Source organism: Macaca fascicularis, chromosome 2, assembly GCF_037993035.2.
Source record: "Macaca fascicularis isolate 582-1 chromosome 2, T2T-MFA8v1.1".
NCBI lineage: Eukaryota > Metazoa > Chordata > Mammalia > Primates > Cercopithecidae > Macaca > Macaca fascicularis.
The window spans coordinates 169,035,375-169,061,913 of NC_088376.1; the positions used below are offsets into that span (position 1 = coordinate 169,035,375).

Sequence of the window (26,539 nt, forward strand, 5' to 3'; positions counted from 1 at the left end):
CTGGCTGCAGGAACATATTTGACAATTGCAACCTTGGGCTACTTACTGAACCTCTCTGAGTTTTAGTCTGCTCATCTGAGAAGAGAGACGGTAATGGCACCTGCATCATATAATATTGCCATAATTATTAGGTAGGATAAGGTGTACAAAGCTCTTGGCTCATTGCCTGACAGATATTAGTTTGCTTTTCTTTTCTTTTTCAAGATGGGGCACGTTTCAGGCCCATCTTGGGCCTTGGAGGAATCTCAGTATCTGCTATGAAGAAGGCAAAGCTACAGGGACCTCCCAAGGAGAAATGGCAGGAACATTTCAGGACATAAAGCAGGGACAAAGATCTTTCTAAATGCACATTCTCCATGTCACAATATCATTACCTGCCTTTTCCCCACCCCATCTCTAACAAGTGCTGGGATTGCCTGAAAAATCAAATCTCTGTCTTGTATTCAGCTACCACCTGCCCTCCATCCCAGATTCAAAATTGGAGAACTGGCATTCTCAGCAAATAAGGCTTCTTCCTTTCATTGCATTCCAACAATTCTCGAATGCCTCCACAACAGCAGGCCCTTTTCTTGGGGCTGCATCCCTCCTGGGAGCCTCTGCCCTGTTGCCCTGTAATGCTCTCCCCAGCCTCCCAGGCTGCATGTCTCTGTGTGACACTTGTGACATCCTATGAAAGGGATCATCTATCTAGACTGTTTGCTCCCTTGAGAGCAGACATGGTGTCTCATTCATCTTTGTAGCCCCAGTATCTGGAACATGATTGTTGGTAAATTTTCTTTTTAAGTAAACTATGAGAAACTCAAAGATGAATTAGACCTTCTACCCTCACTGACCTGACAGTATACGTATCTGAGACTGCATCCTCCCCACCTGCTGTGCAGCAGAAGGTGCGGGCACCATGTGTGACATGGGGCCGTGTTTTACCCTCCCTACTGAGTTCTGATACTTGCTAACTGCTTTACCTTCCCCCTTCTCATCCACAGGGGACCCCACTGTCTGCTCCATCTCCAATCCTGATTTTGTCATCTACTCTTCAGTGGTGTCCTTCTACTTGCCCTTTGGAGTGACCGTCCTTGTCTATGCCAGAATCTATGTGGTGTTAAAACAAAGGAGACGGAAAAGGATCCTCACTCGACAGAACAGTCAGTGCAACAGTGTCAGGCCTGGCTTCCCTCAACAAGTAAGCACCCTGGAGTGGGTAGAGGGAAGACAACACACAATCTCCTGACTTCCCAGCCTGTGTCCAGCAGTGCACGATTTTGCCGTTTAGCTACATTAGAGACACAAATCTGACACCCACTTTGTAATCTGCTAATATTGGCTGTGCTTTGAAGGTAGGAAATCCAATCTCAAGAAAACACTGATAGTTGTCTCTAGAGCCTACCTTACCTGGCAAAGTGATTGGATAGCTCCTGGGCTTGTTCTGCTTCCCTTCAAAGTCTTTCATTTTCCCCAAATGGGCAGCAGTTCAGATGTCCCACAGGTTTTGAAGTTTAAGTGCAGCAGTTGTACCTTGCACTGCTGGTGGGTTCCCAGAACTGACTTTTTGTCTAAAACACTCATCCCAAGGATCATTGGGGTCCATCAAAACCTTTTTTCCTTACTGGATCTGTCCCTGTGTCAAGGAACTGACAAGCCGGTGGGATATGGTGCTGATAAAGCATTTTACTGGCTCTTTCTAGGCTCTGAAAAGAAATATCATTGCCTCTGCGATGACTTTCCAATTTCTAGGGCTTTAATTTCTCCTTACCCCATTGCCTGGCACTTAGTAGCTTTCCCACGATGTACTTGAAGCATGAATGGATATATACCGATCACTTGAAATCTACTAGGGAAGGGACAGTGGTAACATTAAACAGCCTCTGCCTTCATGGAGCTTAGAATCTAGACAAGCAAATAAAGCACCCCCCATTCAAAGTTAATAAAGAGCCCAGAGCTGAATAGGATGTTTGCCAAATGTGAGGTGAAGACAATTAAGCACTCAATTATGAAGTGCTCTGGAGGCTATAGAAGAGAAAAACCAATATGCTTAGTATATGGTTTGGCTATGTCCCCACCCAAATCTCATCTCAAATTGTAGCTCCCACAATTCTCACGTGTCATGGGAGGGACCCAGTGGGAGGTAATTGAATGATGGGGGTGGGTCTTTCCGCTACTGTTCTCATGATAGTGAATAAGTCTCACGAGATCTGATGGTTTTATGAGGAGGAGTTTCCCTGCACAAATTTTCTCGTCTACTGCCATGTAAGACATGCCTTTCACCTTCCACTATGATTGTGAGGCCTCCCCAGCCACATGGAACTGTGAATCCATTAAACTTATTTTTCTTTATAAACTACCCAGTCTCAGATATGTCTTTATTAGCAGCATGAAAATAGATTAATACACTCAGGAAAGGGCTCCATAGACAGAGTAAGAATTGAGTTTGATCTTGAAGGCAGATCCGATTTGGATGTCTAGATTAATCTTTGATGACCTAGATAATCTTTTTTTTTTTTTTTTTTTTTTGAGACAGAGTCTCGCTCTGTCACCCCAACTAGAGTGCAGTGGCATGATGTCAGCTCACTGCAGCCTGTGCCTACTGGGTTCAAGACATTCTCGTGCCTCTGTCTCCTGAGTAGCTGGGATTACAGGTGCCCACCAACACATCTGGCTAATTTTTATATTTTTAGTAGAGACAGGGTTTTGCCATGTTGGCTAGGCTGGTCTCTAACACCTGGCCTCAAATGATCTGCCCACCTCAACCTCTCCAAGTGCTAGGATTACAGGCGTAAGCGCCCGGCCTGATGACCTAGATTATCTTTGATGACCTCTTAAGGTCTTTGATGATGTCAAAAGTATGAATGAAGGCCAGACTCTTAAGTTGAAGTCCCAAGGCTTGAGTGAAACAAGACTATTAATCCCCATGAAAGAGAAGATCAAGACCCAAGGCTGAGGATATGAAAGTATTGCATTCAAAATATTATTATGTCACATGGCTACCTATAACATGGCTAGACCCACAACTGACTGTTCCTCCTTCAACCCCCCACCCCTAGTCTTCTTGTCTGCAGCTGCACCCCATTCGGCAGTTTTCAGTAAGGGCCCGATTTCCATCAGACGCCACAGGAAATATGGTAAGTGGGCCATGTCTTTGATCATAGAGAAAGAATAAGAGACCTTTTGCCACAATACTGGCTTATCTCGATTCTACTCTCACCCCAGAATGAAACCTTGCCCTGATTCCCACACATATATCTATAAGACAAGATCTGAAATGCCTCCTAATTTAAGCTGCAGAATAGAATTCATCAGATGATAATTCAGAAAGCATATGACTATTGGGCTTGACCTTAGTGACTGGAGCCAATGACTCTTGCACAGAGTGTGACAATGCCATCCAAGGCCACCTGCATTAGAGGAAACAGACGTCAAGGGAACACACATGGGCAGAGCAAAAACCAGGCAGAGAAAGGAAAATTCCAAGTGCCATATTTACTACTGAATGTGGGAAAAATGAAGACAATTTCATGGTCACCATTAGTCTTGTTCTTGCAATTCAAGCCAGGCCTGCCTCGCCCAGCTAGCAGAGTGCAGAATGGAATCTGGAGGTGTTAGATATAAGAACAGTATTCCTCTCTCTGAATTCCACATTAGAAATAAAACTTCAAAAATTTGTAATAATTAAGGTCTGAGCTTTGTTCAATCTCAGTATAGTTAATGACTTTTTACACAGGCCTGGTATAGTAATTGGAGATAATCATTTTAAATGATAATAGCTATGCAGCTCAAAGTTGCCTATGGCTGATCCAAGGTCTGAGGAGGCTTCAAGGCCAAAAGGAGGAAAAATATTGAATACAAACGAGAGATGGGACAGCCAAGAGGCTGGCATTTCCAAGAGTGTAGAGAATTAGGTTCTGTCCTGCCATCTGGGAGTGGAGGGCTCTGCCAGCCAGACCCAGAGAAATCCAGTGTTTCCTCATGTCAGTCATGGAAGTAGTGAACAGGTTTTGCACAGAGCTGAAAAATACACTCACCAATATATAATCTTGGAAGAATCATTTTCCTACTATAGGACTGAATTTCCATAACTGTAAAATGGAAACAGGGTATACTAGATCAATGTTTTCAAATCTGAGTTTTTTTTGTTTTTTTTGTTTGTTTGTTTTTTGAGACAGAGTCTCACTCTGTTCCCCAGGCTGGAGTGCAGTGGTGTGATCACAGCTCACTGCAGCCTTGAACTCTTGGGCTCAAGTAATCCTCTCATCTCATCCACTACACCCAGCTAAATATGGGATTTCTTAGGCAATCCCAAGAATTTGTTTCCCATCCCCTAGTTTTAGAAATAATGCGTTAGAAGTCAAATATTGTCACTTTCAGAAGATCAGTAGGTGCCAGTTTAATTATAAACATAATCTTGGGGCCGGGCATGGTGGCTCATGCCTGTAATCCCAGCACTTTGGGAGGCCGAGGCGAGCACATCACAAGGTCAGGAGTTTGAGACCAGCCTGACCAACATGGCGAAACCCCGACTCTACTTAAAAAAATACAAAAATTAGCCGGGCGTAGTGGCATGCACCTATAATCCCAGCTACTCAGGAGGCTGAGGCACAAGAATCACTCGAACCCGGGAAGCAGAGGTCGCAGTGAGCTGAGATTGCACCACTACACTCCAGCCTGGGCGACAGAGGGAGACTCCATCTCAAAAACAAAACAAAAAAAACCACAAAAAACAAAACAACACCAAAAAAAACACACCATAATCTCAATTGTAAATAGGCATTCAGATAAAATGAGATATGCTTATTTTAATTATTAGAAAATGCCATCAAAATAAAACCAAAAAATTTTAAATACATATTCTCTTAACTTGAGGTAATGTTAAGTGAAATAAGCCAGACATAGAAAGACAAATATCACATGTTCTCAATCACCTACGGGAGCTGAAAAAAAAAGTGGTTATCATGAAAATAGAGAGTAGATTCATGGTTACCAGAGGCTAGGAAGGAGATGGGGGAAGGGGCAAGGAAGAGAGGTGGATTCATGGGTATAAACATACAATTAAATAGAAGGAACAAATTCTAGTGTCTAATAGCACAGTAGGGTGACTATGCTTAACAGCAGTTTTTGTATATTTCAGAACACCTAGAAGAAAATATTTGAAATGCTCCTAACACAAAGAAATGATAATTGTTTGAAGCCATGACTAGCCTGATTTGATCATTACACATTGTATGCATGTATCAAAATATTGCATTTACCCCATAAATATGTAAAATTATTATATACGAATTTTTTAAATCTTCAAAAAAATGTATATTATTCTAGAATTCCTAAGAATACCTCTGTGGAGTACAATTTTTAAAAAAAACTCTAGGCCAGGCATGGTGGCTCATGCTTGTAATCCAAGCACTTTGGGAGGCTGAGGCGGGTAGATCACTTGGGGTCAGGAGTTCAAGACTAGCCTGGCCAAAATAGTGAAAACCCATCTCTACTAAAAATACAAAAATTAGCCAGGTGTGGTGGCGGGTACCTGTAATCCCAGTTACTAAGGAGGCTGAGGCAGGAAAATCACTTGAAGCTGGGAGGCAGAGGTTGCAATGAGCCAAGATCATGCCACTGCACTCCAGCCTGGGTGACAGAGTGAGACTTTGTCTCAGTAAATTAATTAATTATTTAAGTAATTAATTAATATTTTAAAAACCTAAATTGGCTGGGTATGGTAGCTCACACCTGTAATCCCAACACTTTTGAAGGCCAAGACAGGAGGATCACTTAAGCCCAGGAATTTGAGACCGGCCTGGCCAACATAGCAAGAACTAATCTCTACTAAAAATAATAAATAAATAACACTAAATCATCTTGAAGACCCCTTGCATTCATTCATTCATTCTGAGTATGTACAATGTGCCAGCTCTGTGTATCTAGAAAACTGCTTCCTTGAACTAAGGAAACCAAAGTGAGGGGTTTTGGTTGCTGACACTGACTAACTTATGTAGAAAACAGATTTACTGGAGAGCTGTCAGGTGGCTCACAGGCTCAATGAGAAGGCTGAAGAAGAGCTTCAGAAAGATGCTTTTCATGCCTAAGAAATTATCTGGTTAGAAGACCTAGGACACTGGACATTGAATGTCACCACTACTGGAGGAGTTCTGAAGTCTCCCTGCTTTACAAGTTCCAGTTCAAAGTCTCAGCTGTGAATCTGCAGTTGACTGGGCTTGGTGCACGTGCCTGAGTTCTAGCTGTGTGGGGATGGAGGTGTGAAGTGAATATCTGGCTTTTACGGCATCAGTAAGGGGAGTTGAGGAGTTGAGTTCTGCCTCCTGTTCAAGACTGACACAGGAGTTTGATTCTTCAAACATGAAAAGAAGTTCAAGTTGGGCACACACACATCTCCTCGTCCATACCAGAAAAATTAACATACTTCAGTTTTCCATTCTCGGAGGCTACTCATCCAAAACCCATTTTTCCCTATTTCTTTTCTGTTTTACAAATGAAGCTCAGAGATATTAAATTAACTTGCCTAAAGATACATCTACTAAGTAAGAAAGCTGAGAAGAAAATCCTGGGCTTTCTTTTTTTAACTTTCTGTAATGGAAGTTTTCAAAAATAAAAAAGTAGAAAGACAAATATAACAAACCCCCAGTAGCCATCAGGCAGCCTTAGTAGTGATCAACTCGTGGCCAATCTTATTTCATCTACAATCCCACCTATGTTCACACATCCCCACTGGATTGCTATGAAGCAAATCCTAAACACCATGTTATTTCAAACCAAAATATTTCTGCAAGATCCTCTAAAGAATTCAGACCATTGGCCGGGTGCAGTGGCTCACGCCTGTAATCCCAAGACTTTGGGAGGCCAAGGTAGGCGGATCACCTGAGGTTAGGAGTTTGCAACCAGCCTGACCAACATAGAGAAACCCATCTCTACTAAAAATACAAAATTAGCTGGGTGTGGTGGCACATGCCTGTAATCCCAGCTACTTGGGAGGCTGAGGCAGGAGAATCTCTTGAACCCAGGAGGCGGAGGTTGCGGTGAGCCGAGATCGTGCCAGGGCACTCCAGCCTGCGCAATAAGAGTGACAGTCCGTCCCCCCCCCCAAAAAAAAAAAAAAGAATACAGACTGTTTTATAAGACACACAACCATAATACCACATTACATTAAAAAATTAATAATAGTTTTCTAATATCACTAAATGTCCAATTGATGTTCAAATTTCCCCAATTATCTTGTAAATTATTTTACAGTTGGTTTGTTTGAATCACAATTCAAATAAGGCACATATTTTGCAACTGTTAAGTATTGTCATTGTTGTTGTTAAAATTTATCTGTTGAAGAAACTGAGTCATTTGTCTTGTGGAGTTTCCCACACTCCACATTTCGGGGCTTATGTCATAGCAGTGTCACTTAATCTGTTTCTCTGTATCACCAGGTCATTCTAACTCAAAAAGGCCAGACTACAATTCTGTGCTACCCTGCTCAAGGGGCTGTTGTGATTATCAAATGTTCTATATGTGGTGGGTGCTGCTTTTTTTTTTTAACTTTAAGTTCTGGGGTACGTGTGCTGAACGTGCAGGTTTGTTTATAGGTATACATGCGCCATTGTGGTTTGCTGAACCTATCAACCTATCATCTAGGTTTTAAGCTCTGCATGCATTAGGTATTTGTCCTAATGCTCTCCCTCCCCTTGCCCCCCATCCCCTGACAGGCCCCAGTGTGTGATGTTCCCCTCCCTGTGTCCATGTGTTCTCATTGTTCAGTTCCCACTTATGAGTGAGAATATGTGGTGGTTGCTTTTCTGTTCCTGTGTTAGTTTGCTGAGGATGATGGTTTCCAGCTTCATCCACGTTCCTGCAAAGGACATGAACTCATTCTTTTTTATGGCTGCATAGTATTCTATGGTGTACATGTGCCACATTTTCTTTATCCAGTCTATCATTGATGGGCATTTGGGTTGGTTCCAAGTCTTTGCTACTGTAAATAGTGCTGCAATAAACATACGTGTGCATGTGTCTTTACAGTAGAATGATTTATAATCCTTTGGGTATATACCCAGTAATGGGATTGCTAGGTCAAATGGTATTTCTGGTTCTAGATCCGTGAGGAATCGCCACACTGTCTTCCACAATGGTTGAACTAATTTACACTCCCACCAACAGTGTAAAAGTGTGCCTATTTATCCTCATCCTCACCAGCATCTGTTGTTTTCCAGACTCTTTAATGATCACCATTTTAATTGGTGTGAGATGGTATCTCATTGTGGTTTTGATTTGCATTTATCTAATGACCAGTGATGATGAGCTTTTTTTCATATGTTTATTGGTTGCATAAATGTCTTCATTTGAGAAGTGTCTGTTCATATTCTTTGCCCACTTTTTAATGAGGTTGTTTATTTTCTTGCAAATTTGTTTAAGTTTCTTGTAGATTCTGGATATTAGACCTTTGTCAGATGGATAGATTGCAAAAATTTTCTCCCATTTTGTAGGTTGCCTGTTCACTCTGATGATATGGTGGGTGCTTTTTAGTTGTAAAGTCTAAAGTAAATTTTATTTCCCTTAACTTTTCATGGTCCCACCGCTCTCTCAGGTGTCCCCTTTGTAGGTTTCCCACAACTATGCTCCCCCACTTCCTTCTTTGAATTCTCTGGCCCTTTCATGAACATTCAGAAGATAAACAATACCCCTAGAAATGTCAGGATTCCCTCTTGTTGCACCTGCAGACCCTCTCTCCTGACCGGGCACATCTGGAGCTGAAGCGTTACTACAGCATCTGCCAAGACACTGCCTTGGGTGGACCAGGCTTCCAAGAAAGAGGAGGAGAGTTGAAAAGAGAGGAGAGGACTCGGAACTCCCTGAGTCCCACCATAGCACCCAAGCTCAGCCTAGAGGTTCGAAAACTCAGCAATGGCAGATTATCAACATCTCTGAAGCTGGGGCCCCTGCAACCTCGGGGTGTGCCACTTCGGGAGAAGAAGGCAACCCAGATGGTGGCCATTGTGCTTGGTAAGTTTGGGTTGACTTGAGTTGGGTTGGGTTAGGTTGTGTTAAGTGGAGCTGGTGGAAGATGCTAAGGTAGCCACATTTGACAGAAATTGGAAATTTGATGACAGTAATGTTTATCAAATGTTCACAATATAATTGAAAGGTATTTGTGTATAAATGCTAACTCTGGTGGAAATTCGAAAGACCTAGGCTAAAATTTATGAAGCTGAACAAGCCACTTAACTGAGCTGTGTTTTGCTGTCCATTGTATGGAGCTAGAACACATAAATCAAACAATAAATAAGATGATTCAATAAAACTGGTACATATTGAATATTTGATAAATGCTTAGTTATTTTAAAAATTAAGTGATAAAAATAGGGCTGCAAAACACTACTGTGATATGGTATGATAAAATCTAGATTATTTTAAATACAGAGTAAAAAAGACTGGAAAGAAATTCACCAAGATATCCAAAGTAATTGTCTTTGAGTGGTGGGTGCTTATTCCTTTTTTCCTACTTATCTGATTTACCAAGCTTTCCATAATGCATACAATCAAGGTTTTTTGGTTTTTGGTTTTTCGAGACATGGTCTGACTCTGTTGCCTAGGCTGGAGTACAGTGGCACAGTCATAGCTCACTGCAGCCTTGAACTCCTGGGCTCAAGTAATCCTCCTGCCCGAGCTCACCGAGTAGCTAGAACTACAGGCGTATGCCCCCATGACCAACTAATTTTTAAATTTTTATTTGTTTTTTGTAGTGACAGGGTCTCATTACGTTGCTCAGGCTGGTCTCAAACTCATGGCGTCAAGCAATCCTCCCATCTCAGCCTCCCAAAGCACTGGCATTATAGACGTGAGCCACCACATCCCACCAGAATCAGGGGTAATTTTTAGAGTCATAAAATATGAAATTTATTTATTTATTTATTTGAGACAGAGTCTTACTCTGTCACCCAGGCTGGAGTGCAATGGCACGATCTTGGCTCACTGCAACCTCTGCCTCCCGGGTTCAAGTGATTCTCCTGCCTCAGCCTCCCAAGTAGCTGGGATTACAGGCATGCACCACCACGCCCAGCTAATTTTTATATTTTTAGTAAACACAGGGTTTCGCCATGTTGGTCAGGCTGGGACTTGAACTCCTGACCTCAGGTGATCTACCTACGTTGGCCTCCCAAAGTGCTGGGATTACAGGTGTGAGCCACTGTGCCCAGCCTGAACTTTATTTAAATAAAGAAATTAAAAATGAGTAAATCACAGGTATGCTATAGAGTTAGTGAAGGCAATTCATCCTGTTCAGTGTCACTGACAAACCCCAACCCTCTCCTGTATCAGGGAGTTTACTAGAACGCCTAGATGTAATCTCCTCGACAGCAGAAACTATGTCAGTCACATCTTGAAGGTCTTCATACCTATCAGTGCCTAGGATCATGTTTTGCATAGGTAGACATTAAATAAATGTCTGAATTGAATTGAAAAAGAAAAGAAAAAGATTAGTAAAGAACTACCTAGAGACTAAACTAGAAAATTGATTTAGTAACAAAGGCCAAAGTGAATCAAAAACATTAGCTTGCAGTTTTCTCACCTAAAAAAATTTGGCTAATCACACCTACTTCATAGGGTTGGGGTTTTTGTTTTGTTTTGTTTTGTTTTTTTGGTTTTGTTTTGTTTTTTTTTTTTTTGAGATGGAGTCTTACTCTGTCACCCAAGCTGGGGTGCAATGGCGCAATCTTGGCTCACCACAACCTCTGTCTCCTGGGTTCAAGCGATTCTCCTGCCTCAGCCTCCTGAGTAACTGGGATTACAGGCACGCACCACCACGCCAAGCTAATTTTTGTATTTTTAGTAGAGACAGGGTTTCACCATGTTGCCCAGACTGGTCTTGTACTCCTGACCTCAGGTGATCCACCCGCCTCGGCCTCCCAAAGTGCTAGGATTACAAGAGTGAGCTACTGCACCCAGCCTAGGGTTGTTATAAAAAAAAGTAAGTGGGTATGCAAAACTTCTAGCTTGGTGGCTGGCATAAAGTAGACAACCGTGAGTCATTCTCATGTTATAACAAAAGGAGTAAGCAAATCCCTTACCCAGTTTCTCTCTTCTTTGGCAACTTAGGGGCCTTCATTGTCTGCTGGCTGCCTTTCTTCTTGACCCATGTTCTCAATACCCACTGCCAGACATGCCACGTGTCCCCAGAGCTTTACAGTGCCACGACATGGCTGGGCTATGTGAATAGCGCCCTCAACCCCGTGATCTATACCACCTTCAATATCGAGTTCCGGAAAGCCTTCCTCAAGATCCTGTCTTGCTGAGGGAACAGAGGAGGGAACACTTCTTGTACCCATTTCTAGCTGCCAGGCTGTCGGCCCACTCAGAAAGACTGTGCAGTGTCCTCCGGCATGCAATAGGAAGAAGATTCCTGGAGCCAGGACGTCCCTGCTTGTCAGGTATAACCAAATGTGTCCTCCAAAACAGAACATTCTACCTCCCCAGCTGAAATCTGACTTCATTCTGACAATCTTCAAATGATTGGGGAGCTCCCGAGTGATAAGCAATCATTCAGAAAGAAGCTGATAAAACATGACTCACACAAAATTGTCATCGGAGGCATGATTCATTACACTGAAGGAAAAATGAACAGATCTCATCATTCTCAACTTGCAGGGGTCCTTGAAATCAGCCAGTAAACCACCTTCTAGAACAGCCAATCTGTCTTCCTTCAAACCTCTAATTAACTGTCAGGCTAACCTTGTACTTTCATAGGCTCATTCCTCTTGGTCATTTCTTTCTTTCACTGTATCTGGAAATATGAATGGCAAGGCCAGTGCTTCTACCTCTCTGTAGGATTTGATGGGCTACATTTGGTGAGGTGAATTTCTCACCGCAAGAGAAACACTGTCCCACATTGGGACAGGGGCTTCATTTCAAACTCTGCTACCCTTGTATTTTAACTTTAGCTAAGAAGGCATTTTGATTCCATTCCTTTACTCTCTAGAGGAAATCTCAGAGTCTCAACTCCCAGAATTATTCAAGATGGGGATATTATCTGAAGACGGAATGACACATCCCATTGTAGTTTCACTGTTGAACCTTATGGTTCAGAACATGCCTTAGATATGCTTTTCACAACACTACCAAATGTTCCTACCCAGGGCATCTCCATTTCTGCTTAACAGAGACCCAGTATAGTGGACCACATCATGACATTTTGGGCAACAGTGGACCACATATACAACGGTAGTCTCATAAGATAATAATGGAGCTGAAGAATTTCTATTGCTTAATGATGTCATAGCTGTTGCAACATCATAGCTCAACGCATTATTTATATGTTTGTGGTGATGCTGTTGTAAACAAAATGATGCTGCCAGTCATGTAAAAGTATACAATTGTGTACAGTACATAATACTTAATATTGATAATAAATGACTATGTTACTGGTTTATGTATTTACTATACTAAACTTTTCACCATTATTTTAGAGTGTACTTCTACTTATTTTTAAAAAAGGCAATCATAAAACACCCTCAGGCAGGCCCTTCGGGAGGTATTTCAGAAGAAGGCATTGTTATAGGAGATGACAGCTCCCTGTGTGTTATCACCCTCCAAGACCTTCTAATGGGACAAGGTGTGGAGGTGGGAGACAGTGATATTGATGATCCTGACCCTGTTTAGGCCTAGGCTAATGTGTGTGATTGTCTTAATTTTTAAAAAAGCAGTTTGAAATGCAAAAAATAATTTTAAAAATAGAAAAAATATATAGAGTAAGTATATAAAGAAAGAAAATATTCTTGTCCAGCTATCCAGTGTGATTGTGTTTTAAGCTAAGTATTTTACAAAAGAGTCAAAAATGTCAAAAAATTTTTAAGTTTATAAGGTAAAAAAGGGACAGTAAGCCAAGATTAATTTATTATTGAAGAAAGAAAAACTTTTTAAATAAATTTAGTGTAGCCTGAATGTACAGTGTTGATAAAGTCTATAGTAGCATACAGCAGTATCTCAGGCCTTCCCATCCACTCACCACTCACGCACTGACTCACCCAGTCTTAACAGCTGAACTCAGCTTCCAGTCTGCAAGCTCCACTTATGGTAAGAGTCCTATATAGGTGCACCATTTTTTGTCTTTTATATGATATTTTTACTGTACCTTTTCTACGTAAGTTATACCAATACTCCCCATTGGGTTACAATTGCCCACAATATTCAGTACAGTTACATGCTGTCTGGGTTTATAGCCTAGAGGCAATAGACTACACCATATAGCCTAAATTGCATAGTAGGCCATATGATCTGGGTTTGTGTAAGTACACTATATGATGTTTGCACAACAGTGAGACCACCTAATGATGCATTTCTCAGAACATATCCCTGTAGTTAAACAACGTGTGACTGTACTCTCAGACTCTGAGACTCACTAAGTAGTATCTGCAAAGTGCCAGCCACTTCCCCAGGTTCTAGATATACAACAATGAATAACACAGCTCCTGCCCTCAAGGAGCTCACTTCCTGCTTTTGTATTCGTCCATTTACTCTTTAAGTGTGGTAGGAACTTATCTGGACTGCCGGAGGACCTCAGGACTGTGGGCAACAGGCGGGGTGGCTATCCAAAGCCATCACATGGACACTCTTTGTAAAGTCCTGGTGCAGATCCTAAATGTCACCCCTCCAACAACTGAGATTAAAGGTATAGCAGAAATAATTTGTAAATGTTATTCAAAACTGCATTTAGAAGGAACTTGAAAATGCTCACCATTTAACTTCTCACCTACAGAAGCTATTTTTGTTGATTGCAAAATCAAGATACAATTTATAGATAATTTATGAAGTATCCTGAACTTCAGTAAATTTATTTTTAAGAGCTGTTAGTGTATAACCATGACAGATACCTGCTGCGATGCTGTTAAAACTTATTTATTTATTTATTTATTTATTTATTTATTTATTTATTTACTTACTTTGAGATGGAATCTCACTCTGTCACCCAGGCTGGAGTGCAGTGGCACAATCTCGGCTCACTGCAACCTCTGCCTCCTGGGTTCTAGCGAATCTCCTGCCTCAGCCTCCTGAGTAGCTGGGATTAGAGGTGTGCACCACCAAACCTGGCTAATTTTTTTATATTTTTGGTAGAGTGGTCTTGAATTCCTGACCTCAAGTGATCCTCTCACCTTGACCTCCCAAAGTGCTGGGATTACAGGTGTGAGCCACCGAGCCCAGCCTGCTATTGAAACTTTAAAGTACACTAGGACTTTACAAGGAATCCAAGGCCTCCCTTGCATTGTCTTTATTCCTCTTACCCTTAAATATATAATAAGGAAATACATACACTCCCAGTGAGTTGGTTACCTGTTACTCATGAATACTTTTTTTTTTTTTTTTTTTTTTCTGTTTCAAGACAGAGTTTCACTCTTATTGCTCAGGCTGGAGTGCAATGGCATGACCTCGGCTCACTGCAACTTCTGTCTCTGGGTTCAAGTGATTGCCTCCTGAGTAGCTGGGATTACAGGCGCCCACCATTAGGCCCAGCTAATTTTTTGTATTTTCAGTGGAGACAGGGTTTCATCATGTTAGCCAGGCTGGTCTTGAACTCCTGACCTCAGGTGATCCACCAACGTTGGCTTCCCAAAGTGCTGGGATTACAGGTGTCAGCCACCATGCCTGGCCAATGTAAGCATTTTTTAAATGCCTATAATAATGTTTATATTGTAACTTGGTGGGAAAATTCTGTCTGCCCATTAGTTCTTGTACCTTGTGCCACCCAGCTCATCCAGATTTATGGTGTGAGCTAAGCTGAGCCTTGAGACAATTAAAATCTGCAAAAGTAAAAATTGATGATTTCCAGGTTTTTTCTATGCAAAATAAACAGAAAATGGATGAGATGGAGGAGTAAAAGATCATAGAATTCCGTGTCGAAATCAGAGTCCTAAAGTCATAAACATAAACAACGGGCTGGGCATAGTGGTTTATGCCTGTAATCCCAGCACTTTGGGAGGCCAAGGCAGGAGGATTGCTTGAGCCTAGGAGTTTGAGACCAGCCTAGGCAAGATGGCAAGATGCTGTCTCTGCAAAAAAATTAAAAGTTAGCTGGGCACCTGTGGTCCCAGCTACTTAGGAGGCTGAGGCAGGAGTATTGCTTGAACCCAGTAGATCAAGGCTACGGTGATCTGGAATTGCACAACTGCACTCCAGCCTGGGCAACAGAGTAAGACCTGTCTCAAAAAAAAAAAAAAAAAAAACATAAACAACACCAGTATTAGTATATTTGTGGAAGAATAATAACAAACCTCCTGTGTCCTTTTTTCACATCAAATATTCAACCCTTATGATAGCCTTCAGGAAGATAAACTCCATTTTATAGATGAGGAAACTGAAGCAGAGGGAGGTTAAGAAATTTGCCCCGGGTCACACACAGTCAATAAGTGGCAGAGCATGGATTAAAATGTATCTCTGTTTGATTTCCAAGTCCAGTTAATTTGCCACTACAGCACATTGCCTCCCACCAGAGAGGTAAAGGGGAGGGGAGAAAGAGGGGGGAAGAAAAAGATGGAACAAAGATCCCTGGGGCAGCCTCATCCTACCTAATCCACTTGCACCCCAAACTTTCCCAAGAACCCAACCCAAGACATTAATTTACTTTCCTGCTACGTCCAGTTTCTAAAATGGTAGCATGGGAAACTCATCTATTTTTATAGAATCATGGAACAGTTTTTAGAGCATATTTGGGTTGCCCTCTCCTTCATTTACAGAAAAGGGAACTGAGGCCCAGAAGTGTTGTCCCCTAGCTGGCTAATGACGGACTGGCACTCGAATGTGCTGAATCCTAGTTCTGTACTCTTTCTATTTTGCTGCATTCCTAAGGGCCCTATAAAAACTGTAAACTTCATGCAGATACAAAGTGAAAGTTATAGTCACCTCCACCATTAAACTGTGAGCCGCCCCTTTTCTAGATAGTGTCTATTATCCCTAATTCTAGACAACATCTTTTTCCCAGCATTTTCTTTTGATCCAGGAAGAGCTTCCTAGAGGAATCCCAAACAAATCTCCAAGCTAGCACTTCAGCCTCTTCATGCTGAGACTCCTCATTCTACCTCCTCTGCCTCTACAGTCCCCACATGAACTCACACACTTAGTCTCAGAGCTCACTACCTTCAGAGCCAGCATGGCCAAAAATCCCAGGAAAGAGGTTGGCCTGAATGAAACAGAGCAGGATTCTTGGGGCAGATCTACTCTGGATCCAAAGAAGTCTCATAGTTGCCCACACTATTTGGGTAAACTGCAAATAGCATGGAAATCCACATAGATTATAACCAACATTCAACTCTAGACCTTATGTAAATATTTTCTTCTTCCAGGACACAATCCTCTAATACTCCATCCATTACTCATTTACTAAATCAGTCACTTATTCAATAAATATTGATTGATAACCTTCTATGTGTCAGGCATTGTGCTTAGTACTGGGAAACATCATCAGAGAAGATGTGGCTTGCCGGGCACAGTGGCTCACGCCTGTAATCCCAACACTTTGGGAGGCTGAGGATGGTGGATCACCTGAGGTCAGGTGTTCAAGACCAGTCTAGCCAACATGGTGAAACCTCGTCTCTGCTAAAAATACAAAAATTAGCCGAGCATGGTGGTGGGCACCTGTGATCCCAGCTACTCGGGAGGCTGACAGAGGAGAATCACTTGAACCCGGGAGGCGGAAGTTGCAGTGAGCCAAGGTTGCACCATTGCACTCCAACCTGGGCAACAACAGCGAAACACCACCTCAAAAAATAAAGAAGATATGGTTCCTGCCCCCAGAAGCTTCCAGCCCATAGTAGAACTTAGGTGTACAGTGATGAGCTGCTTGTTGTCTATAAAAAAGAGAAATTCATGGTGTTTGGAAACCCATGAATTCTTGAAATTTGTGAACCTGGAAGCCCCGTATTCCATATTCCACCTTGAGAAGGCTTCTTGGACAAGTATTGTCAGGGTTGAGACGTAATAAAAAACTGGGAAAGGCGTTCTAGACAGAGCAGACCTCTGAAGAGCTAAAGATAAGTAGAAGCAAGGACCATGCAAGGAATTTCAAATAATTCCATCTTGCTGTAGAGAGGAGACCCTAGGGAAAGGACAGGGAAGGGAAAGGACAGGGAAGGAAAAGGTGTGATCTTGGTAGATCTTTTCCTGCTCTGCTCAAGTGACAGCTGAGCCTATGGGGACCCTACTCACAAATGACCTCTAGGTCTTGCCTCTTCTACCATCCATGCGGACAATACACACCACAAAACATCCATCACTAATTTATTTAACTACATCTCTCTGAGCTACATTGGATTTCCACAAATGTAGAATTTAATTTGAATTCTTCCCTTTTTCTCTAAAAGAAGAGAAATGTCTAGCTGAATGGATGTGGAGCCAGAGATGGTTAAAATTAAGTCAATTCAGAGACTTTCGGTCAGAAGCCAAGGGAGGTCAGGCAAAGAGATTTGTTTTCCTGAATGCTTGGGTCAGGACTAAACAAAAAGGCAGGAAGGGCAAGTGATTCATGCAGAACTGGCTGTTTTCTGGAGGTCCTGGCTCCCAGGCTGTGCTCCGATCCTTGGTATCTGCTGACACCAGAAAACTGAAAAAGCTTAATTTGAATTAATACACAGAGAGCAGAGAGGGGATGACAGGCAATTAACTCGATTCCTCCTTTCTACCTAATTGTCTCCTCATTACCTTAGGAAGGGAGTGAGTTTCCATGACTACCTCATGACACAGAGACTCAGTGCAGGTGATGCCAGCATTAGCTTAACTGTCTGCAGCACACACTGGCAGAGGCAGAACCAGAGAGTCATGCCAAGCACAAGACCTGGGACCTCTTGCTCCACCCACCGTCACCTCAATTAATCACCCCATCTCCATTATTATGCATTGACTCTCTGCTTTGTGTATAGTGTGCAGGGCACTGAGAGGAGTCAGTGGTGGTTATAGGCCTCTGAGGATACATGTGTCCCAGAGAGGGAGCTGGGCTGAACCTAGGGTGGTTCTGACCACCTTGTGGGAAATAAAATGAACAGAAATGAGTCAAAGACTGGCATTCTAGTGCTAGCACAGACAAGTTACTTTGGGCAAGTGGTTTACCGTCTATGAGTTTCAGTTCCCTCATGAATAAAATGGTGACCTGAAGACTCGATCTTCTTCTTTTTTTTTTTTTTAATTTTTTTATTTTCAGTAGAGATGGGGTTTCACCTTGTTGGTCAGACTGGTCTTGAACTCCTGCCCTCAGGTGATCCACCCACCTCAGCCTCCCAAAGTGCTGGGATTACAGGCGTGAGCCACCGTGCCCAGTCACGGCCCAATCTTCCTTACTAGAACATTTGGAGATTAGATAAAAATCACATATTTAAAGCTGTCTTAGTGTACTCTTGCTGCTGTAACAAAATACTACAGACTGGGAAATTTATAAATAATGGAAGTTTATTTTCTCACAGTTCTGGAGGCTGGGAAATCTAAGATCAACATGCCGGCAAGTTCAGTGTCTAGTGAGGGCCTGGTCTCTGCTTTTAAGATGGTACCTTGTTACTGAGTCCTCCTGAAGGGGTAAATGCTGTGTCCTTGTGTGGTAAAAGGGCAGAGGGCAAAAGGCACAGGTAGATCCCTGTAGCCCTTTTATAAGACATTAATTCCACCCATGAGGGCAAAGCCCTCATGGCCTAAGCACTTCCCGAAGGTCCCACCTCCTAATACTATTGCATTGGAGATTAAGTTTCAACATGAATTTTGGAGGGGACACAAACATTCAAACCACAGCAGAAGTGTTTTGTCAACTGTAAAGCCCTAACAAATGTAAGAGGTTATTATTATTATTGGTACTCTTGTTATTTTTTTTCACCCTAAGCAATTATTCCTATCATGTCTGTCTAGTTCATAGCCCACCCAGACCCTATTTACTTGGCATAGTGTTTTCAACCTCTCACATAAAATCTGATTTTTCTCTTGTCTTTTATTCCCTATACATGCCCAGGACACTTGGTTGACTTTGTAGTCTGATTGTTAGAAAAATGGATAGTACCTAACAGAGCACCTTCTCCTGCTTACACAGTCCAGTGCACAAGTATGTTATGCTCTAATACCCAGGCTGATGGTGGCAGATACTTGCTTGCCAAAGGCTTCTTGGGTAGTCTGTTCCTCTTCTGGCCAGAAAATGAGGTGCAGAACACATTTATTCTTCAATACTTTCTGTCTTTGTCCCTTTTGATATCTGAGCCTGACATCCCTTCCTCTTACTCCATCCCTTCCTGCCTGGGAGCCGTGCCTTGGATATGGTGTATTAGTTTCCTAGGGTTGCCATAACAAAGTGCCACAAACTGGGTGGCTTAAAACAACAGAAACTTATTCTCTCACCATTCTGGAGGCTAATCACAAGGGCCTACCCTAATCCAATATGACCTTATCTTAACTTGATAACATCTGCAAAGTCCCTATTTCAACACAGGATCAAAGACCGGGCATTAGGACCTCAGCAAATATTTTTGGCAGATACAGTTCAACCCATAAAATATAGTGAGGGTGGTATGACAGGCAGGATGACTAGGGGAAATGTGCAAAGGCTGTTTCATTCAGAATACAAGATGTCAGCTTCCAGCATTGGCATGTAGTCTCTTTGATGGCCTGGGTCAAGTCTGTAAACTTACTAAAGCTCAACTTTCTTATCAGTAAATAACAGCAAGTCTGGATTCCTAAGGCTGTGATAAGACAGGCTAAAAATAATTCTAGAAGGACATGAATTATCTTCTGAGCCCTAAAAACCTGTAAATATGTTTACTAATAAAAATTAAACCTGTACAAAGACAATCTGTTGCTTCTCTGTGTCTTAAAAAAGGAATTTAATAGCAGACTCATTGGAGTTGGGGAAAGCGAAAAAGGAAAATCATGTATTTATACTATTTCATGCAGCACCAGTCCAGACTGACTAATGGTGATGGGGGTATTTTTTCTCTTTAAGAAAAACTGATACAATTGAGTCTTGTATTATGCTTGGACAGATTCCATAAGACTCCATATGAAAGACTCTCAAGAAGCCTGTAATTTATCACAACCTACAATCATTGGATTTGAGAGTTGGAAGAGACTTGAGCCCGGTCTGCTAATAATTGCAGAAATTCTCTCTGGAACATCTCTGACCCATGGTCATCTAGCTGTATTAAGAAGCTGGCTCACTTCTTCCTAAGACACATGACAGGTCATCCTTTAGAAAATTCCTCTCTTCATTAAACCAAAATCTGCTGCCTTACAAAATCCACCTTTTGATTCCTATTCTCTCCTCTAGCACAGGAATCTCTATTCTTTCCTCCCCACCGCAGCCTTTGTGGGATTAAAATAGTTCTCCAAAGCTTCCATTGCTTTACCTCTACTTCATGTAATATTTTCTTACACTATCCATCTTGGTTGCTTTCCTTTGGATGTAGTCATGTTATTAATTTGTCTTAAAATACTAGACCCCAAATAGGACACAATCCTCTAAATGTTGTGTAACCAGTTCAGAGTGCCACGAACTCATTATTTCCCATGATTAGAATATTCAATTTTTAATGACCCACCTGAAATTGCATTGACTTTTTAGGGCTCATTGAAACTCTGAGAAGGAGATTTGCATGCAGAATGGATAAGTTTAATGAGGTATGCCTTAGGGATCAACACCTATAGGAGAGTGAAGGAAGTAGATTTCAGCACAGGAAAGAGTTGTACTATAATGCAGTCACACAGAGATTAGATAATCCCATAGGGAGCTCTGTAGAGGGCAGGACAGTTACGGCCCCAGACAGTTATTAAATGGGGGCTGCCTCTGGCAGAATGCATGCTTAGACAAAGAAGCTCTCTTCAACTGAAAGTATTCAGCAGTCAACACTCCCAACAACTGGGGGAACAAATTCCCCAGTAAGATCTTGGTAGCACATCACAGCATCCACTGTAGTCTACACTGTATGCCACTTGGCTCTAGTTTCTTCAAATAATAAATGCTAGAAACAGCTTTATCAGGAATCTAGCTGGTATCACTTCCTGGGGAAGGTTAGTGGGACGAACTGTACTCTCTGTCACAGCAGCTGGTCTCAGAGCCAAAGTAATTATCATCACCCTTTTCTACGATCTATTCCAGATTCTCCTCACTATTGACTAGCACTCTACTGGTCTAGATGGTTGTATTAGTCAGGCTTTTCCAGAGAAACAGAACCAATAGGATATGTGTAGATATAGATACGTGAGAGGGGATTTATTTATTTAATTTTTTTTTGTTTTTTTTTTTTTTTTTTTTTTTTTTGAGACGGAGTCTCGCGCTGTCACCCAGGCTGGAGTGCAGTGGCCGGATCTCAGCTCACTGCAAGCTCCGCCTCCCGGGTTCACGCCATTCTCCTGCCTCAGCCTCCCGAGTAGCTGGGACTACAGGCGCCCGCCACCTCGCCCGGCTAGTTTTTTGTATTTTTTAGTAGAGACGGGGTTTCACCGTGTTAACCAGGATGGTCTCGATCTCCCGACCTCGTGATCCGCCCGTCTCGGCCTCCCAAAGTGCTGGGATTACAGGCTTGAGCCACCGCGCCTGGCCGTGAGAGGGGATTTATAATGGAAATTGGTTCACACAATTATGGAGGCTAAGAAGTCCCGCAATACACCATCTGTAAACTGTAAAACCAGAGAAGATGGTAGCTTACCTCAGTCCAAGTTCAAAGGCCTGACAACCAAGAGAGCTGATGGTATAACTCTGGGCCTAAAGCCCAAGGCCTGAGAACCTAGGAAACCACAGCTGCAATCCCATAGTTCAAAGGCCAGAGAACCTGGAGTTCTGATGTCCAAGGCCAGGAGAATATGAGTGTCCCAGCTCCAGAAGAGAAAGCAAGCAAATTCACCTTTCTTATGCCTTTTTGTTCTATCTGGATCCCCAGTTGATTGGCTGGTTCCTGCCCACATTGGGTAAAAAGAAATCTTCCTTACTACTGATTCAAATGCCAATCTCTTCCGGAAATACCTTCACAGACATACCAGAAATAATACTTTACCAGCTATCTGGGTATTCCTTAATTCAGTCTAGTTGATAACTGAAATTAGCCATCACAGTGGTGGAGTGACTCTGAGAGACATGGTGACTTTCTCAAGTTATGGTTGCTGCATTTTATCCATTTACCATCAAAATTAGGCAAAGAGATGTAAAGAGACACCTCAGTGAATCACCCAAGTACGACATGCATTCTTCCATGTTCTCACTGTACAACATTCCTTCCTTCTCCTGAAAAATCAAGATTTAATCATCCTTTCCATGATGCTCCATCACTTGGTTGTTTGTCTTCTGGCATGAGGAGCTCCAAATGACTAGGTGGAAGCCATAACTTAGAGCTTAATGGGATTTTTATGCCCTCGAGGACATATGGGAACAAGGACTTTTACCTCAAAAGGTTAAACACAGCATTACTATATGACCCAGCAATTCCATTTCTAGTTATATACCACTAAAAACAAGTATTCAAATGAGTACCTGTACACAAATATTCATAGAAGCACTATTCACAATAGCCAAAAGATAGAAAGAATATTGGGATATCATTCAGCCATCAAAAGGAATGAAGTTGATATGTGCTACAATGTGAATGAAACTTGAAGACACTCACTGTGCTAATGAAAGAAGTCAGACACAAAGGTCACGTGTTGTATGACTTCATTTATATGAGATATTCAGAGGTAACAGGTAAATCCATAGAGACAGAAAGAAGTTTGGCGGTGTCCGAGGATGGGAGAAAAAGGGAAGAGGAGTAGCTGTTTGATGGGTACACAGTTTTCCTTTGTGGCGATGAAAATATTTTGGAATTAGATAGACGTAGTTGTTGTAGGATATTGTGAATGTAATAAATGCCACGGAATTGTTCACTTTAGTTAATTTTATCTATGTGAATTTTACCTTAATAGAAAAAATGTTTAAATTATGAAAAGAAATTTAAAATTCAAAAAGACCAGGGACCTCTAACATTCTATGTTCTGAGATTTGAAAACTCAATATGTTAAGATGGCAACTTTCTACAAATTGATATATAGACAATGCAATCCCTCTCAAAATTCCACCAGCCTTTTTTATCACAAACTGACAAGCAGATTGTAAAATTTACATAGAAGTACAAAAGACCTAGAATAGCCAAAAGACACTTTTTAAAAAGAAAAATATCTAGAATAAAAATATCTAGTAAATCTATAGAGACAGAAAAAAGATTGGTGGTTTTCGATGGGTGGGAAGAAAGGAGTTGGAGAATGTTTACTCCTTGATTTCTTTTTTTTTTTTTTTTTTTTTTTTTTGAGACTAAGTCTCGCTCTGCCGCCCAGGCTGGAGTGCAGTGGCCAGATCTCGGCTCACTGCAAGCTCCACATCCCGGGTTCACGCCTTTCTCCTGCCTCAGCCTCCCGAGTATCTGGGACTACAGGCGCCCGCCACCTCGCCCGGCTAGTTTTTTGTATTTTTTAGTAGAGACGGGGTTTCACCATGTCAGCCAGGATGGTCTCGATCTCCTGACCTCATGATCCGCCCGTCTCGGCCTCCCAAAGTGCTGGGATTACAGGCTTGAGCCACCGCGCCCGGCCTACTCCTTGATTTCAAAACTAACTATCAAGCTGCAGTTATCAACAGTATGGTATTTGCAGTAAGAAGACATATAGACCAATGGAACAGAATTGACAGTCCAGAAACAAATCCTTATATTTATGGTCAATTGATTTTCAACAAAGACAATCCATGGGGAAAGAAGAGCTTTCCAAAATTCGTGTGTTGAATCCATAACCCCCAATGTGACTATATTTGGAGTTAAGGCCTACAAGGAAGTAATTAAGGTTAAATGAGATCATCATAAGAGTGGGGCCCTTATATGATAGGATTAGTGTCTTTATAAGAAAAGACACAAGAAAGCTTATTTCCCAGATCCATGTATTCTATTCATCGGATCAGCACATACAATGATCATTGATTTAGAGTGTATACTGTTGTCTGAAAGTTGGTATCTCATCATCGGAAAGTATCATCTCCAAGCTGATGCCTCAGTCGTGCATTTAAAAAGCTGTTCTACATTCCATTAGGCTGGAAACTTCAGAGAGGTGTGGTGTGTAATAGGAGCAGTGGATCACATTGTCGTGTCCACACAGCCATACTTCCATTAACATAAGCAGTTACTTTAGACTGATGCAATGTTTGGCAGGATCCTGTTGCAGTGGATCAAATGCTACATAGGCATTGTCTAGCTGAAGTTGTATGAATAGGAAAGATAAGCGTCAAATTCATATCAAAATCACATGGTGGAAAGGACCCATTGTAATAAATTTGCCGTTAAGAAGCTGGTGGTCTTCTTGAGGAATGGAGCCGTATTGGGAACTCAATGATGGTATCTATTGCTGTCAGGCTGGATCTTCAGCAGTGGCAGTAATTAGATCAGCCTTAACAAGTGAGAGCCCATGTTGTTGGGCCTATAAATAGCTTCCATTGCCACCACTGTTTCTCAGTCATGGTTGTTGTACTTACCCATTTACCATCAAAATTAGGCAAGGGAGAATTCTTTTCTGTCACCATCATGTAAGAGAAGAGCTATCTTCTCCTGATTAAGAAAGTCAATTAGGCCAGTCACTGTGGCTCACACCTATAATCCCAGCACTTTGGGAGGCCGAGGCTGGCAGATCACCTGAGGTCAGGAGTTAGAGACCAGCCTAGCCAACATTGTGAAATCCCATCTCTACTAAAAATACAAAAATGAGCAGGGCTTGGTGGCAGGCGCCTGTAATCCCAGCTACTCAGGGGGCTGACAGAGAAGAATCACTTGAACCCGGGAGGCATAGGATGCAATGAGCCAAGATGGCGCCACTGCACTCCAGCCTGGGTGACAAGAGTGAAACTCCGACTCAAAAAAAAAAAAAAAGGAAAGTAAAGTCAATTAGTCTTGTTAGGATGGTGTCTCCATTCCTTACCCATGGTCCATTAATGTGCCTATTGTGCCAGCACTGATAAGAGCTGGCTGACATCAGCTGGCTAAGACATTCTACTTCCTAGGTTGTATAGAGTCAACTGTCCAAATCATTCACTACTGCCTATAAGTGGTACATACCTTATCTCAGAGTATTCCTCTTGACAAAGGCACCGTCTTATGCTTTATCCATTGGAAGAATTTCCCTCATCCCTATTTTTCTGGGACACACTGAGGATGTAGCCCTGTTATATAGCAATAGTCTATTTTTAGCTTGCTACTACATTCCAATCTTACCCATCCATAAATCAAACTCAGCTTTTGTCCTCACCCCACACTGCCATAAGTGTGAGCTAAGGGTGAGGCATCAGTGCAAATGTGGTGGATGACCTAGGAGTCTGGGCCACATACATGTGCAACTTATTTGTACTCTCTGGCTCTGCTAATGGCTGATCCCAAATGTATCATTTCCTTTCTTACAATTGTGGGTAAGCCTGCCTGCCTTCATGATTTGGGGGTCTTTCAGAACTTGCTATGGTCAGTCCTTGCTGTGTGGACCCTTGGCATCCCATAGTTGCGTGCTGTGTTCCTACTAGGAACCAGTAGCGCACCAGGAATATTGATCTAAACTTATAGTTCTCTGCTGCATATAGCTTGTCTTGCTTCTGAATTCTAGGGGTCTATTTGTGTTTTCCTATTGAGGCCTGCCATAAAATGTACACAGCCTTTTTCTATCAATGATACCTCCTATACTGTAGGCTCTACCACATCATGTGACCAAAATCATCATATGACAGGGCAGCTTGCCCTACTGCCTGGTCCTGCTGCAGAGCCCTTTCCTGCTCTGGGCTCTCTCCAAATCTGGTAGACTCATGATTCAGCTGGTGTATGTGCTAGAGTAGTGTCTCTGAGTGTGAAAAGTGCTGCTTTCAGAACCAGAAGATGCTTATTGGGTGCTGGGTTTCCTTCTTAGTTATGGGAAATGCAAGTTACAATAATTTGTCCTTTACTTAGGAGTGCATGTCTCAGCATACCCCAGCCTACTGGACCTCTAAAAATTTTACTGATGTTGAAAGTCTCTGAATCTTTATAGTATTTTTTTAAAATCTCCCACCCTTCGGAGTATATGTGTCTAGCCAAGGCTTCCAACGCACTTGCCACTTGTTGTTCACTTGGTCTGATTAATATGATGTTACAGATGTAGCAAACTAATGAGAAGTTCTGCAAAATGTCCATGTAGTCCAGCTTCCTTTGGACTATATTATGTCTGCAGATGGGAGAATCTGTATAGTCCTGAGGCAAGAAAAAGTAAATGTAAACTTTTGTTCTTCCCAAGTGAATATATTTCTGATCTTCCTTACTAATAGGGATGGATATGAACACATAAACACACCAGATTAATGGCCTCATAGTACATACTTGAAGCCATGTTAAAGACATCGCATCTGGCACCACAGCTGCAATTAGGGGCTACCACTTAGTTGACTGTGTGGCAGTCTCCTGTCACCCTCCAGGGTTTGGAGGGGACAGACTGATGCGTTACTGGAGACCATCAACCCTGAATTCATTAGATCTTCAATAGTCAATCTAATTTCTGTCATCCCACCTACCCCCATTTTTAAAATTTATTA

The 26,539-nt window shown here is 42.1% G+C and overlaps 1 protein-coding gene across 2 annotated transcripts in view; it reads left to right on the top strand.

The window, feature by feature from the left end:
* The window catches only part of DRD3 (dopamine receptor D3), a 51,499-nt gene extending 39,080 nt beyond the window's left edge, over positions 1-12,419 (top strand). The window contains exons 5-8 of one of the 2 annotated variants that reach the window (XM_045385473.3): positions 984-1,180; positions 3,039-3,116; positions 8,703-8,985; positions 11,077-12,419. In XM_045385473.3, coding sequence (XP_045241408.2) covers positions 984-1,180; positions 3,039-3,116; positions 8,703-8,985; positions 11,077-11,273 — 755 coding nt within the window. In that variant the 3' untranslated portion in view covers positions 11,274-12,419. The remainder of the gene's footprint in view (positions 1-983; positions 1,181-3,038; positions 3,117-8,702; positions 8,986-11,076) is intronic. The other variant, XM_005548104.5, reaches the window with a different exon arrangement.
* Positions 12,420-26,539: the final 14,120 nt, after the last annotated feature.